Here is a 17332-nt window from a genome sequence, read left to right on the forward strand (position 1 = left end):
CATATGTGCACACACCTTGTAATAATAGTAGTGTCTTCACTTTTCAAATGCAGAAAAGGGGTAGAAAGGTTAAGTAGGCAGTTAATATGTATATGATGAAAGTTTAAAGCTAGAGAGTTAAAGGATGAGAATTTTGACATTCCCAGGCAGCTGGTGCCAGGATTTCAGGAACTTCTCAATTCAAAACATGTGTTGTGTGCAAAGCAATCAGCTAGGCAGTGTGGAAGATACGAAGGGAATAGGAGACTCAGTATTTTCTAAAGGAATATATAAATCTAGTAGGGAGTAAAAGACAGGTTTATTGAACAACTACCATATAAGGGGAAGCAAATTAATATTTGTTAACATCTCTTAACAGTTGCTGACTCATTAGGTGCTTTATATAGGTTAGCTTTCTCAGGGAAGATGATAACTCCATTTAACAAAGGGACAAATGGCCCAGAAAGGTAAAAAATACACAGATAGTCAGTCATTAGCAGATAGCAGGACCGNTTAGCTTTCTCAGGGAAGATGATAACTCCATTTAACAAAGGGACAAATGGCCCAGAAAGGTAAAAAATACACCGATAGTCATTAGCAGATAGCAGGACCAAGGTCTCAACCCTGGTCTCTGCATACAAAACAAAAGTTCAGGAGAAAAGGCTGGAATGGGTCCCCTATTTTTGTAAGACTACATTTTAGAATCATGGTGTCCCGGGGATCATAAGAGCTCAAGAAATACAGGAAGGTCTCCCATTGCCTTCGTTGTGGACTCTAAGCCTTCGGTTGTCCTAATTCTTCTCATACAGCTGAATGGGCTGTTTCTTATTACCTCCCTACATGTTTTTAATAAATGCACACATTAGTACATCTTTAGGTGAAACCTGGAATTAAAATTAAGTCTAAATATTAAGAATACTGCTACCAGCATTCTGCCTCTATTAGTTCACTCAGAGTCAGTTTGTTGTAGGCAGCTTTTCACAGGAAGAACATTGCATGTAAGAGAGCTTTTTCATTTTTAGACTGTTGTTTGTATTCACATGTACATTCTCAAAATTCTTTTCAGAATTGAACACCAAATACTTGTGTTTATAAGAAATACCCATACACCAAAATAAAATTTCTCCATAAAAAGATGAGGTGTTTTCCCCTTTTTTACTTAATTTATTTGAAATGGAAGAAACTGGAGGTGTGTGAAAACCACAGTTTCCTGAGAATTTTCCATGGCAAATGTTGTGTCAACGTTAGATAAGGAAAGCTGTGGTTCCTTCATACCCTCCAATGCAGGTGTAAAAACTGTTCATAGACAAATCTTAGCCTTTTAAGCTTCGAAATCAGTTTATGTAAATTTGAGGTTATAGGACTGTATTCGAATTTTTTCTATAAACCTCTGTAACATTTTGCTCTTTCCAGTGAAGTTTGCCACATTCTATCTTGGATGAATTAGTTGTTTATGTGTCTTAACCTTTAAAATTAGAGCAAAATTGTGAGCCTCAGAAGATAGTGTTTGTGCCCATATGTGTAAGACCATGTCCTCCCATATTTAGGCTTCTTTATGTAAATATAAATATCAGTAAATATTAAGAGGGATAAAGTAGGTGAGGAAGGAAGATGGAGGAATAAAGAATTTGAAAGATATCATGACAGGTTCTGTGCTGCTGCTTCTTGTGAGTTCTTACCCTCTGCCCAGGGACTTAAGCAAACCGTAGACACAGCAAACGGCTGCCGAAATCCAAAGCACAGCCAAAGCTTCAGACTTCTGCCCATTTACTTTACAAGCCTCTTTTTTATGCTTATATTTAATTTCCCGCCAAAAAGATTTGAGAGAGGGGGTTGGAGATGAGTCACAAAATGAGAGAAAGTTATCTCAGATAATTAGAAGAAAACCGCTTGAGAATACTAGACTGAATTCAGAAACCTGGCTCTCACTTGTAGCTTTGGTTCCCAGCTGGCTAGGTAATCTGGAGATCAAGTCAAGACTGTTAGTCTGATTATTGGATAAAATCATTGGTCTGTATTCCCTTTACCTTTTGTTAAGATTTGAAGTCAAAAAATGCATTGAATGATTTCAAATTGCTTTATTAAGAATAAAATCAAACAGAAGTTGAAAATGCTAAATTTGACATTGTTTACTTAGGAGATATAAAGTTTATTTAAATGATTGCTGTCATTTATAAAACATGATACTTTTAATAAAGACTTTCTTTAAATCAAACATTCTGGGAAATACATGTACTTTTTTTTTTTTTTGGTCTTCAAAGAAAAAACTGAAATCCTTGGTATTTGTAAAGCATGCAACTGCGTAAATGCCATTAATAGTTTTTCCATTTGCCATTTTTCCCCATTAGAATATTTTTTCTACTCCCCAAATCATAAGCTGATTTGCAAATTAGTAACTGATCATCAAGAACAGATATAAATTAACTGAAAACAACGAGCAGTCAAACATAAGTTTGAAGGACTAGATGTATCTTAAGATCTGTACAATGCATTCTATTTGCAAAAATTGCTGGTTAGCAAAGGGAAGAGGCTTACATTTCTAGGAGTTTCTGCATTCTAACTAGTGTTGGGTTGCTGTTAGCTGCCTGACTTCAGGCAGTTCACTTACTATCTCTGGCTCTAGTTTTTTGTTTGTTTGTTTTTCATTTCTCTAATAAACTCTTGCAGATCGAACATTCTGGTAATGCATTTTTGACCCCCTTCAAAGGCCTTATTGCAGCAGATGTAAAAATAACAGGGTCAGTTCAGTGTTCAGTTTCATTTTGCCAAAAAAATTAAGTGTTTTGTGCACCCTCACATACTCAAGCAAGAGTTTTATGGCATTTTTACGCTGTGTTATCTGTTGATGTTTAAGTATTCTTAAATAACTCTGACATTTTTCATATTTCAGTATAACAAGAATAGTTGTTCTCTGAGATATTTGGTGATGGTGTTGGGTAGGCAACTTTAACAAAATTTCCAGTTTATAAAAATTAGAAGCAATAAGGACATGCTGAAGTGTGTATTCGCAAATATCATTATGCTACAAAGTAGGTTTGTCACATATCTGTAAGACCACATTATTGTTAAATAGATTGCCAGCTAAATGAATGAGAATTTGAGAAGCTGTTTCTTTTCTTTTTGCCTAAAGATGCTGATACATTAACTTTAAATATTTTGGTAAAAATTTTTATATTTTTTTGTTTCTAACTTTATTGAGATATAATTGACATATAACAAACATTGTAGAAGTTTGATGATTTGATACACATATATATTATGAAAAATTACCATAATGTTAACTGTCACATCCATCACCTTATATAATTACAGTGTTTTTTTTTTTTTGTGGTGAGTGCATTTAAGATGTACTCTCTTAGATACTTTCAAGTATATAATAAAGTATTGCTGTCTATAATCATACTGAATATTAGATCTCTAGAGCTTACTCATCTTTTTAACTGGACGTTTGTAGTCTTTGACCAAAATCTCCCCATTTCCTCCGCTATCACCCCCAGTCTCTGGCAACTACCATTCTGTTCTTGCCTCTGTGAGCTTGGTTTTTAGATTTCACATATAAGTCATACTCTTCAGTATTTGTCTTTCTCTGGCTATCACTCATTGTAATGCCTACCAGGTTCATCCATGTTGTTGCAGATGGAAGGATTTCTTCTTTCTCATGGTTAAATAATATTCCATGGTGTGTCTGTGTGTGTGTGTGTGTATGTGTATACCTTGTTTTCTTTATTCATTTCATTTGTCATTGGACTCTTGTTGTTTCCATGTCTTGGATATCATGAATAATAATGCAGTGAACACAGTATCTCCTTGAGATCGTGATTTCGTTTGCTTCGGGTGTATACCTGGAAGTGGGATTGCTGAATCATATGGTAGCTCTAGTTTTAATTTGTTGAGGAACCTTATCTTTTTTCCCTTGTGTCTCTAGTAGTTTGCATTCTCACCAGCAGTGCTCCAGGGCTCCCTTTTCTCCACATACTTGTTAGCTCTTCTTTTTTTGAGACTTGCCATTCTAACAAGTGTGCGGTGGTATCTCATTGCAGTTTTGATTTACATTTCCCCAGTGATTAGTAATGTTGAGCTTCTTTTCATGTATTCATGTACCTGTTGGCCATTTCTTCTTTTGAAAAATATCTGTTCAAGTCCTCCATCCATTTTTTGGTCAGATTTTATATTTATTTTGTTTTATTTATTTGCTCTTGAGTTGTATGAGCTCCTTCCATATTGTGGATGTTAGCCCCTTATCTGAGATGCGGTTTGCAAATACTTTCTCTGATTCTGTAGATTGTCTTTTCACTTTGTTGATTGTTTCTTTCGTTTTGCAGTAAGTGTGTAGTTTGATGTAGCCCCACTTCTTTACATTTGCTTTTGTTGCTTGTGCTGTTGGTGTCACATCCAAAAAAACATTGCCAAGACCAGTGTCAAGGAATTTTTACCCTACATGTTCCTCTAGGAGTTTTATGGCTTCAGGTCTCACATTTAAGTCTTTTTAGTCCAATTAATTTTATTTTTATGAGTCGTGTAAGATATGGGTCTAGTTTCATTCTTTGGCATAGGAATATCCAGTTTTTCCAATACCATTTATTGAAAAGGCTGTCTTTTCTCCTGTCAAGTATTCTTGGCTCTCTTGTCAAATAGCAGTTTAGTGTATATGCATTTGTTTATTTCTAGCTCTCAGTCCTATTCCATTGCTGTCTGTTTTAATGTCAGTACCGTACTGTTTTTATTACTATAGCTTTGTACTGTAGTTTGAAATTAGGAAGTGTAATGTTTCCAGCTTTGTTTTTTCTCAAGATTGCTGTGGTTATTCGGGGTCTCTTGTGGTTCCCTACAAATTTTAGGAAATTTTTTTTTCTGTGAAAAATGCCATTGGAATTTTGATGGGGATTATAGTGAATTTATAGATAATTTTGGGTACTATGGATATTTTAACAATATCACTTTTTTCCAATCCTTAATCATGAGGTAGCTTTCCAATTTTTCTTTCCTCTTCAATTTCTGTCATTAAAGTCTTACAGTTTTCAGTGCACAGATCTCTCACTTCCTTTGTTGTATTTATTCCTAAGTATTTTATCATTTTTGATGGTAGTGCTTCTTCCTCTCTCTCTGCCTCTCCCCCCCACTCATGTTCTTGCTCACTCTGCTGTCTCTCTCTCAAATAAATAAATAAATAATCTTAAAAATATATTAAAGAACCTTTGGGGAAAAAAGTAATTACTTTTATCAACAAAATACTTCGAACAGAATAATATAATTTTTATTTACTGATGACATTTACTGTTGTTTTTTTAAACACAAATTGCATGTAATTACAGAAGTAAAGCTGTGGTATATGTAATTCTTCCTAGTAAATTATTTAGTAATCATACCTGATTGGTAACTACTTAATTATGTATATTTGTATACCTTGTAGACTCAAGTCTTCCATGTTTATTGAACTCAATGCTTTATGTATGGATGCATAAGCTCTATACTGCACACTCCCATTGTAATGGCCCCCCTGGTATTATGCAATGCAATGACCTTTTAAAAAATCAACCTTAAGTAAGTCCTCCACAAAGGTTGTGATACAAAGCACAGTTATAAGGGAAGACATATATAAGAATAATAACGTCTTCATTTATTAGAGTAATACATAATTTTAGAATTATAAATCCTGGGGCGCCTGGGTGGCACAGCGGTTGAGCATCTGCCTTCAGTTCAGGGCATGATCCCGGTGTTATGGGATCAAGCCCCACGTCAGGCTCCTCCGCTTTGGGCCTGCTTCTTCCTCTCCCACTCCCCCTGCTTGTGTTCCCTCTTTCACTGGCTGTCTCTATTTCTGTCGAATAAATAAATAAAATCTTTAAAAAAAAAAAAAGAATTATAAATCCTGTTCTAGGGCCTTTTTGTGAAAAATAGAATTTACTAAAGTCAGATCACTGAGTCAGTTACTCTGGGATACCTTCCAGGGCATTGCTGAATAAACTCGATGATAAAAGGAGTGTTAACAAAATAGTTTTTAGTTAGCACTAAACATGCAAGTATTATAAGTGGTCTTCTAAACCTTGTTATAACTAAGATGGGGGTATGTAATTAGCTCTGGAAAAAAAGAATACGCAGTTCATCAGAGCTTTTAGCAAGTTGTCAAAGCAGGGGTTTGGAACAATAGTGGGTATGTTTTTGAACAATTTTATAGGAACACATTTAGTCAAAATTTATTTAGGATCTCCATAACTTCTTACCTAAAACATGTGAAATTAACTCATGTGATTAGACAGTTATTTTTAATTTATCTGTCTTACAAATACAGATGTTCATATATTGGGGATTATCTCTGAAGTGAATTATTAGTAGCTACAAAATGGAAATACAGTGCTTAAAGAAACAGTCACAGAGTAACAGCTGCTGCTGGAGGGTCTTCTTTTCCCTTGTAAAGTAGAGGGAAGGAAGGCTCTTGGGGTGTTTCTCAGAACTAATTGGTTTTGTTTTTATTGTTTTTACATATAAATGTACTGAGATAAGTAAGTCCTGGCAATTAAAATGTACTGCTTTTTCACTGAATAGCAAATTTTCTGTACTAAGCCAGAATCTCAAATTATGTCACCATCCAGGAAAAACAGTTACTGCATTTAAGGCTATAACTTGTTGCTTTGGTTTGGCAACACAAGTCTGTCGTGTTTTTTTATTTTTATTTTTTTAAAGATTTTTTTTAGAGAGAGAGCGTGTGAGGAAGGAGTAGTAGGGGCAGAGGGAGATGGAGAGAGACTCTCAAGCAGACCCCATATGAAGCACAGAGCCTGACACAGGGCTCGATCTCAGGACCCCAAGATCATGACGTTAGCCAAAAACAAGAGTCAGACGCTCAACCGACTGAGCCTCCCAGGTGCCTCTGTTTTTGTTTTAAATTGAACTTTAGAACATCATGAACCTGCTAAAAATTTATTTTTATTTCTTCCTAATTTTTTCATTTACCGCCACCAAGGATTCTACTTGCTTATTATTAGAGCAGGTGTCACACTTTTTCTGTAAAGTAATTCTGAATATAATAAATATTTTAGGCTTTGCAGGGCATACATTCTCTGTCACAACTATTCAACTCTGCCGTGTAATATAGGAGAGCTATAGATAGTATGTAAATGAATGAATTTCTCTGTGTTTCTTTGTTTCCAGCAGGTGAGAATTGGCTCATGAGCCAGTTTGCCAACCACCAGTTTTGAGAATCAAGTACTTCTGCAAGACTTGTTTGTGAAAATGACAGTTCTCCGTTAGTCCTTCCCGACTTTCAACTTAAGCTAGTTTTCAGGGAATTTACCCCACATATCAGTATGTCAGTATTAGTATATTTTAAGTATTAGCTATTGACTTCCTACGGTGGTTTATAAGAATTTAGATCTCTTTCCTCTTCCAGCCTGTCATATGTGTATCTTCCTTATCCCTTCCATCCTTCTAAAGCACTTGGGCCGGATTTAGATTAGATGAACATTTAGTGATTGTTATTTTGACTATGCGTCATGCAGTGAGTGTTTTATTTTTCCTTTTCTGCACAATATTTCTATTTCCTGTAGTTTATTTTTCCTTGTTAGTTTCCTTTCTTCTCTCTAGTGTAATACCAAACTGTTCCTCAGTTACTGAAATCTCCTCTCAAGAAGATTAATACACCAGGGATGCATAGGTGGCTCAGTTGGTTGAGTGTTTGACTTCAGCTCAGGTCATGCTCTCCGGGTCCTGGAATCATGCCCCATATCGGGCTCCATGCTCACAGAGGAGCATGCTTCTCCCTCTCCCTTTGCTCCTCCCTCCACTCATGCACACATGTGCTCTCGCTTGCTCTCGCTCTCTCTCTCTCAAATAAATAAAATCTAAAAAAAAAAAGATATTTAGTACATCAGGTATTCTAAATTTCACGATCCTGATAATCACCTTATCACCATCCAGTGAGGAGCCTGATGTGGGGCTTGATCCCAGGACTCCGGGATCACGCCCTGAGCCGAAGGTAAACGCTTAACGACTGAGCCACCCAGGCGCCCCGCCTCTGTTCAACCTTGTCCAAGAAGCCTAGTACATTTGGACACTATTCATTAAAGTACAGTGTTAAGATAATCCTTTCTTCTCAACACCTTGCTGTGTTTCCTGAAGTCCAATATAGGACTTCATACTCATTTTATCTGCCTTTGATATATATGAGAGAATCTGGAAAGAAAACCTATTGCTGGTATCCTGAGTCACTCGGCGACAAGATGTGCTGCTGAACGTATAGGTCAAATATGTCTGATTTACTCTTATAGGGTGTATATTAAAAGCTGTAACAGAACCCGCTGATGAGGGGCATTTTTCATACTGAAAAGGCCAACACGATATATGAAAATTGAGAGTCACACCAGAATACTAGAGTTTACAAGCTTCCAGAGAGAGAAAAAACATTTACCAAAAAAAAAGAAAAAGAAAAAAAAAAATCAGGAATCAAAATTGGAGGTCAAAGACAATTGAATAAAAATTTTATAGGAAAATGATTTCTAAATTAGGTAAGAATAAAAACACTCCCCAACATGCAAGGTTTAAAAGCTTACATCTCTTAAACCTTTCTCCTTAGAAGGTACTAGCTCCACTAAAATGAAGAAGGATACAAAGAATGAGGAATGTATGGGATATAAGAAACGGAAGATGCAGGCAGAAGGTATTCTCAGGATGGTGATAAGGTGATTATCAGGATCGTGAAATTTAGAATACCTGATGTACTAAATATCTTTTTTTTTTTTTTTTTTAGATTTTATTTATTTGAGAGAGAGAGAGCAAGCGAGAGGGCATGCGTGCATGAGTGGAGGGAGGAGCAATACACTGACAGCTCCACTTTGACACACAATGAAATGTATTCATTTGCCTTATGGGTTATTTATTGAATGCAAGCACTAGGTCTACAGCAATGAGGAAAACAGAGCCCCTGCCTCACAGATGGGAAAATATCTATGCTGGCATGCAGTATTAAGTGATGCAAAGTAAATAAAGAGTTCTGGGAAGTGTTGTTCAGATAACGTTTGAGCAGATATGTGAATAGTAAGAGATGATCAGTCATGTGTATATTTGGGAATACAGTATTCCAGGAAAAGAAGAACGTGCAGTGGAATAGCCTAAGCATCAGAAGACAGTAAAGCCTCAAGAAGAACAGATAGGGTCATATCGTGATTTGGCTACCATTATAAAAACTCACTTTGGTGTTCTGTGAAAAATCAGGGGTAGGGGAGCAAGTGACCAGGTTTGAGCATATTACGTTGGTGCTGCAGGTGAGAGGTGTTGGTGAAATGGTCAAAAGTACTAAGAGTAGAAATGGTGAGCAGCGATTGGTCCTGAATATATTTTGCATTTAGAGCCCCAAGATTTGCTAAAGGACTAACTGTAAGCTGTGAAGGAAGGAGAAATGTGATAGAAGAATTCTGAAAGTTTTAGTCCTGAGCAACCAACAAAAGTGAAATTACATATAATAAGATAAGAAAGACTGAAGAAGTAAGTTTGCGAAGGACATCAAGAATTCTCAGGGCGCCTGATGGGTGGCTTAGTAGGTTAAGCATCCAACTCTTGATCTCAGCTCAGGTCTCATGTGGGTCATGAGTTCAAGCCCTGTGTTGGGTTCCACACTGGGCTTGGAGCCTACTTAAAGAAAAAGAAAAAAAGAATTCTCCTTTAATACGTCAAGTAGGAGGTTCATATATGAGTCTTGAGCTCAAGTTAGAGTAGCAGTTAGAAATTTGGAAGTTGTCAGCCCATAGAAGATAATTAAGGAAATTATCCCAAATCATGAATTTTCTAAATTCATAAATATATTAAATATATAATCAGTTCCAATTCAGTCATCATCAAATATTTATGAAGTGTTGGCTCTTAGCCAAGCAGTGGTAGAAGGTTCTGAAAACACAGTAGAGATACTACACTTTCAAAATAGGAATATTTGGCATCAGATAATTTTTATATCTCTATTAACTGGAATTTCAAACATTACAATAGTTATAAATTGTATCACCCAGCTTAGCACTAATGTTATTTGATTCATACTAGTTTAGCCTTTTTAACTAGATCTTTTAACCTTTTTGAAAGCGGGAGCTATATTGCATTTTTTTAATATCACACAGGATGTGTACCAGAGTTCTGAAAAGATACTAAGTCCCCAAAGAATATTTGTTAGTTGATGACATGATAATTTTGTTTTGGGGGTGGTTGTATTTTGTCATCCTGAGTTTTATTTTTCTTTATCATAGATTATACAAGTTACCTATCTAATGAATTTACTAACAAATTCCTGTTTCCTCTCATTTTTAAAAATATGGGATACATTTTCTTTTATTCACTTAATAGTACTGTATTGTTTTTATTCCCATGTTTGTTGTTTCCATTTGCAGCCTGATTCTACTGCAACCGAAAGAGCGGTTGCCAGACTAGCGATGCATCCTCTTCTGAAGAAAAAAATAGATGTGCTAAAAGGTATGTATTACGTGACTGTTAATATGTACTTAAATGAATTTATGTGTATGATTTTGAATAAATGGCTATTCATTTATTTCTTTGGGGTTTTTTTTGTTTGTTTTGAGGACCTTTTACAAATATCTCCTTCAAATATTTTTAAACGTGGAAGGATGCCTGAAAGTATGGAAGTTATCTGATGTCTAATTAAATCTGTATTTTTTCCTAAGTTCTAATATATGAATACATTTGTTTATATGTAGCATTCATGATAATATTGAATACAATTGATTTGCTAAATTTTGATGTAATTCATGGTATTGCTTTTGATATTGCCGGTTAGTCACATAATTTTCGTTTATGTGTGTATTATAAACTGTGTTGAAAGAAATGTTACTGTCACAGATAGAATATATTTATTTTTATGTCTGAAAACACAGTTTATAATAGTACCACAATCGTATCAATACATTATTGCGAAAGAAAGTAAAGTTGCTATTTTATTTTATTTATTGGTATTTAGTGAAGTTTTTACTATTTTTCATAGCTCCAAGGCCTGAAAGGCTGGTTAATTTTAAGAGTTTTAAATTGAATACCTCTAACCATTTCTTGCAAGTTTGGTTTTTAAAGTCAGTAAAATTCTTTTGTGAGTTCAGACCGGTGATATATATAGTTAAAATAATTGCATTTGTCCTCTTAAGTGTTTCCAAATTATTTAAGAAATACTGTACTGAAGTGGTGATGTTTTATATTACTTGTTTTAGTGATGAAACGAATCATGTGCTATTTCTGTTGTAGCTGCTGTCAAAGCCTTTAAAGATGCAAGACAGAATGTTGTTGAAGTTAAATCATCAGAGAATGCTTCAGAAGAAAATCATTCCAAGGACACTTTGTGTTCAAATGATGATGCCAGTAAGTTACAGCATGAAGGAACTATTATCAGTGAACAAAAAGAGAAAGAAGCCAAAATATTGGCAAAGAAACCAATAAATTCAAAAGAAAAAAGAACCAAGATGGAACATGGACCCAGTGCTGTAGATGTTCCAAATTCTCCATCAAAGCCTTCTGAAAGGGCTGATGTAGTTTCTTCTGAGCCCCAGAAGACACCTGCTGACCCAAAAATGAAAACCTTAAGTAAAACTAAAAAAGGGAAAGAGTCCAGTAGCTCCCTTGATTCTAACAGTGATGGAGAAGAATTACAAGAAGAAGAAAAGGAGTATTTCGATGATAGCACGGAAGAAAGGTTTTACAAACAGTCCTCCATGTCTGAAGATAGTGACAGTGGTGATGACTTCTTCATTGGGAAAGTCAGACGGACACGAAAGAAGGAAAGCAGTTGCCATTCTTCAGTTAAGGAACAAAAGCCCCCCCAAAAAATGTTACTTGAGGAAGATACGCTTGAAACCCATCAGAGTATAAGAAATGCCATAAACAAGCCAAATACAGAATCAAGGAAGTTTGAGTCAGTGTTTTTCCATTCTTTATCTGGATCTAAAAGCTCTAGAAGGTAAGAGTATTTTTTCTGTCCTGAAATGATTAATAGTTCTTAATGTTTTTGAAGATATGAAATATCTGCACATCCTAGCAATGACAGAAGAGAATCTCTCCCATACGTACATGTAGTTTATACAGCACATCCTGTGTTTAGACTTGGCCTTTTCGAACTATACTCAGATAATACATGCAAATACACATACAGCAGTGCCACATCGATCCTGTAGCCAAATAATTTGTCTCGCTAATTTCATTTTATCCTTCGATTGTCAAGATTTTCACACTTTGAGTTAGCTTTTGGTGAAAACCTTTTGAAAATGTCTCGTATCTTACTCTTTAAGCAGAACTTTCTGAAAAGAATGGTGGTTGTTTTTTTTCTTTTCTTGGTAACCCAGGGCCGTTATTGTAAACATCAGTCATTTTCTTGTGCATCGCTATTTCAGTATATACAGCTGTTTGCTCTAACCCTGAGTTTCTCCAGACTGCTTTATATCTGGTAATGTTGCTGCCTCTGTCCCTGCTGTTAACCACCACCTTTCACAGCTCTTCTGTTATAAATCAATCAGTTTCATTTCATTTGTAATTCTAATCTGGGAGGGAATATCTTCACATTTTAGGATAAATACCATGGTTAGCTAATTTCTTCAGTAATAGCTACCTTCTTCAGAAAACTGTTTTTCTATTTATGTATAAGTCAGGGATAATTTTTAATAGACTAGAAACACATGATGTAAACATTTTCTAAAGAAGTAAGAGTATGGAAAAGACACCATATTTGAAACCTTGAAATTAATTAAAATATTTTTTATATCCCCCAAACCTGCCTCAGAAGGCTCCATTTTTTTTTCCTTGCTTGAGAATAACACGCCATTATGCTTTCCACCTCCCACAAAATGAATTTTGTAATATGTGACTCATTCCCCTTTTAACAAGACTTTAGAAATTCTTTATCTGGATAGTCCTCAAGAGGAGGAGACACCGGTAACGAAGATCGGATATTTTATGACCAGAAGTCCCTGTAAGAGGGGTGAGAGGGAAACTCCCATGTTTCTGCAGTATCATTGGGGTCTCATAAACTTTGATATAGTTAAAACATGGGGTTTTATCATTTTTTTATTGATTGCTGATGGGATGAGGAGTACCATAGTCCTTTGAGTGAGTTTTATCCCTAGTTTTTTTTTACATTATTTTCTTAAGGTCAATTAACTTTTTAAATCCTAATAGTGTTTTTCTTCTTTTAGAAATTACAGAGAACAGGCTCCAAAAAGCAAAACCCCAGGTATGTATTAATGGCTCCCTGACCTTGATCTGAAATTGACTAATGCTTTGCCAGAGTAGAAGGATGAAAAGTTCTGGTTGCTTAATAGCCTGAATGACATATTTACCCACAGGAAGGAGGACAACAAGGTCTTTCAATTATCAGTATAATTTTTAAATTTTAATTGTTTTTTGGTTTGTTTTTACCTATCTGCTACGAGTATGAAAGATAGAAGCAAAACTTACCAGGAAGTATTGGGTCTATTTGATTTATCTTGAACTAAATAATTTAAATTTTAAGTATAACTTTATATCTTGGCATCATGCCGTTAAACATTCAGTAACAAGGATGTCACTTTCTGGGTTCAGGATAAAATCAAAATATTTTCACATTAATTCATAACAAATCAGGTTACATATATTTGGGTAGGCTGACTTCCGTACATAATTCCAAACTCTCACGGGCTTAAAATAATAAAAATATATTTTTCATGCACATCACAGTCCACTGTGAACTGGCAGAGGAGCTGTGTTTCATATAGTAATTCGGGAATCAGGCTCCTTTCCTCTTTTAGCTCCTTCTTCCTGCAGTTTCCAGATACTCCTCCAGAAGGGAAGAGTACATGGACAGTTTTGCAGGAGGTTTTCATGGGCCAGGTCTGAAAGTGGCAGGAATCAGTTCTGCTCACATTTCATTAGCCAGAATTCAGTTATATGATACCATCTAGCCACAGGGGAGCTAAGAAATGCAATCTAACTGTGTGGTTAGGAGGAAAAAGGAAGTAGAATTTCTTAAACACATAACTGTCTGCCAGTGACTATCCTTTCTCTCACCAAGTGCTCATTTCACTGTCCCTCCCCCACCCATAGCACACTTTATCTCCTTCGCAAGGAAGCCAGCTCAGAGTCCCAGCCAGTCCCTGCATCCAAGCTCCAAGCCCAGCATCATCCAACAGTCAGGCAGTACTTTCTTTCCATCTGGTCTCATGGATTTGACTGATCAAAATTTGATGGCCTGGTCACTAAAAGACAGACTGCCTGTCCGCAGCTCATACCAAATATTTAGTGGCAGACCAGGGACTGCGTAACCACAATACAAACTCCCAGTCAGTTAAGGGAAAACTGGGAGGCACATAGCACGTCTACTACCTGAACAAAAATTGTGAATTATCTGGAGGAACTTCCTTATCTATTGTTCTTCGTGGTTTCTGACTGTGTTCTGGAGAGGTCTGTGTTCCATGCCCACATCTCAAGTGGACATTTAGTATAATTTCCTTGGGAGTTGCCCCAAGTAACTGGTAAAAATACCTGCTCCTGAAGACAGTTCAGAGTCTTTAACAATCAAAAGAGAGTTTTTCAGCCCAGATGTAGGATTTTTTTCACAACACATGTCCCTCAGAAACACAGTGGATTTCTGACTTCCTGGTTTCCAGTTAGTCCATCCATGAGCGAATCACCACACCAACAATTTTCTAGTTCTCAAACTTGCCTTATTTATGTTTAGGGGTATTTTTTCCCACACCCACCATTATTAATTGCTGTATTGAGATTCTCAGGTTTGGTTGAGAAGGCCATACGTGACTCTTACCTCTGCTCCAGGGCTGAATCTCCATACACCTTTCCTGCTTAAAATCTTTCTCAGTCTTATATCTTAGCATTTGAAGTTCCGAGTCTTTTCTAAACCTTAGTTCCCAAATATCTGGACATTCTGTTCCCTTTTGTTTCTGCCTGTGAGCCGGCCAGTTCTTTCCCTCTTGTGTAGTCCATTGCCAAAGAGCCATCACTACACTAATTTTTTTATTCTTTCCACTCATAAACCCTGGTGCTGCAAACTCCATAGGCTCATAGCCTGCTTCCCAAGTTCTCACTGGCCTCAATTTTACCCACTTCATTAGCATAGAAAGAATGGGCAGTTTGCAACCTCCGGTGTTCATTTCCTTACCACCTCCCACTAAACTGCAAAGCCACTGTGAAATTTGTATGCCGTTTTAATGGCTGTAATGTCCTTCCAAGCACTGCTTTGGTATTCTTTGTAGTAGTAGACTGCCTGCTGTAACAACTACCATATCATGGTGATTTATTTCTCATTCATCACCAACTGCACTGCTTGCAGTCTTCTTCCTTCTTGTGCCTCCAGGAATTCTCTGTGCTCCCTGCAGGCAGAGAGAGAGAATTAAAGGATCAAATGAGAGGTGTTCACGGTCAGACCTTTTGTTCATATGCCTTTGGCTGTAACTCAGTTACATGGCCTCATCTAACTGTAGTCAGGATGGGGAATGCATCCAGCTTGTGCACCTAGTAGGAAAAGAAAACTAGGTCATGGCAATTTGCCTCACTGACCTTATATTCATAAGCAGGAGAACTGTAAACTTCAGGCACTCCCACATTTTCCCTGTGAGGAGACCCAAGTGAAAGAATTTTTGTTTTTTGCTTAGCTTATATATTGATAGTATTTAGTTTATCAGTTTGTTTTCACGTATCAATTTACTTTCCATAATTATATAAAATATATATTAGTTTAGAATACTGCCTTATTTAAATCTCATTTTTTGTGTAACAGTTTCATTTAACATTTAAATTCTTGGTTCTTCATTACTAGAGCCATTCTGAGTATTGTATCGGGTTTTTAGACCACCTGTGATTTGTATAAGATTCAGGACATTTTGAATTCTTTGTACGATAATATTTTGGAAATGTTATCCCAAACTGTGTGCATTTGTTTGTGTAACATTATGACATTGGGTTTTTAAGATCTTGAAAAGGCTTTTTTTTTTTTTTAAGATTTTATTTATTTATTTGACAGAGATAGAGACAGCCAGCGAGAAAGGGAACACAAGCAGGGGGAGTGGGAGAGGAAGAAGCAGGCTCATAGCAGAGGAGCCTGATGTGGGTCCCGATCCCACAACACCGGGATCATGCCCTGAGCTGACGGCAGATGCTTAACCGCTGTGCCACCCAGGCGCCCCTTGAAAAGGCTTTTGACAGTGAATAATGTCTAACTCATAGTGGAGAAAGTACACATCCCTAGGACTACTTTAAAAAAATCTATATTTTTGTCTCCTTTGTTTTATTCCCCTGATTAAACATGCATTGATTTGTGTGTTTTCTGGCTGGTGTGTCTTTCCCAAATTCTACTTTATTGTTCAAAATAACATAGTTTAAGTATCTTATAAGAGGCTGTAAGGTCTAGAAACAACTTGCCACCCTCTTATCTGGTGGATAATTTTATGATTGGAAAAGAATCTTATATTTGAGTAAATTCAGTAATTTATTTTATAATAATTTTATGTTCAGTAATAGGGAGTGGAATCAATTAGTAGTCCTTTAAAAATACATCTCTCCCATCAACATTGTCAAATCCAATATCTTATTTAAATACATGTGAATTTTCTGGCTACATCTGCTCCATATACAGTTATCTTAAACTAATGATATTCCTTTGAAAATGTAAGATGCTCTTTAGGGGTTTTCTTGGCCTTCCATGTTGTCTGCATTCTTTCCTTTCTTACTGCCAATGTAAGTAAGACAGCACAACGTACATTAGGAGACAAACAACAAACATCTGTGTAAAAGATTAGAAAAAAAAATAAAAGATTAGAAAGCATGTGTCCCAGAATTGCCTGATCATATGTATATTTCAATCTCACACTGTTCCCTGTTGGACTTAGATTTTAAACTGTGATGTATTCCGTTTAAGTAAAACTAAATTCCTTCCTTAAATACCAATGTGAGCAAATGAAATCTTTCTCTTGTATGCTATTTAGATAAATGGTTATTTCTCACTATTTTTGCTTTCTCCTCCCAGGTTTTCAGCAAAATGAACCTCAGCTCAAGAATCTGTTTAATAAGAGCGCACAAAGAGGACTTGAAAGTACAAAACAGCAGTCACAGCTGCCTCTTCATCCTTCGTGGGAAGCAAGCAGGAGGCGAAAAGAACAGCAATCTAAAATTGCTGTGTTTCAGGGGAAAAAAATTACATTTGATGATTAATTAGTACCTCTTTTTGTGAACCAGCCCGTTATTAAAGTTATGTTTACGTAAGCCTACCACAAATCAAGTGCATACTTAAGTTGATTTTTAATAATATACCCACACTGTTCCCTCTGTGAAAGAATTTTGAGATTATAGCGATCTCAGACTTCCTCATTTGTGCTTTTCATGAAGGGTATTTCAC

General features: G+C 36.2%; 1 protein-coding gene across 11 annotated transcripts in view; it reads left to right on the plus strand.

Moving 5' to 3' along the window:
• The window catches only part of SRFBP1 (serum response factor binding protein 1), a 97526-nt gene that overhangs the window by 43969 nt on the left and 36225 nt on the right, over positions 1-17332 (plus strand). For 9 of the 11 annotated variants that reach the window (XR_004623991.1, XR_004623984.1, XR_004623987.1 and 6 more), the window contains 4 exons: positions 10347-10428; positions 11206-11914; positions 13143-13180; positions 16964-17195. Coding sequence is in view for 2 of the 11 variants with exons in the window: in XM_002918950.4 (XP_002918996.1) it covers positions 10347-10428; positions 11206-11914; positions 13143-13180; positions 16964-17148 (1014 nt within the window). In the remaining 9 variants the exon portion in view is untranslated. Of the gene's footprint in view, positions 1-10346; positions 10429-11205; positions 11915-13142; positions 13181-16963; positions 17212-17332 lie in introns of those variants that run through there. The other 2 variants (XM_002918950.4, XM_019799378.2) reach the window with 2 other exon arrangements.

The sequence above is a fragment of the Ailuropoda melanoleuca genome, chromosome 3, assembly GCF_002007445.2.
Source record: "Ailuropoda melanoleuca isolate Jingjing chromosome 3, ASM200744v2, whole genome shotgun sequence".
In the NCBI taxonomy this organism is placed as follows: domain Eukaryota; kingdom Metazoa; phylum Chordata; class Mammalia; order Carnivora; family Ursidae; genus Ailuropoda; species Ailuropoda melanoleuca.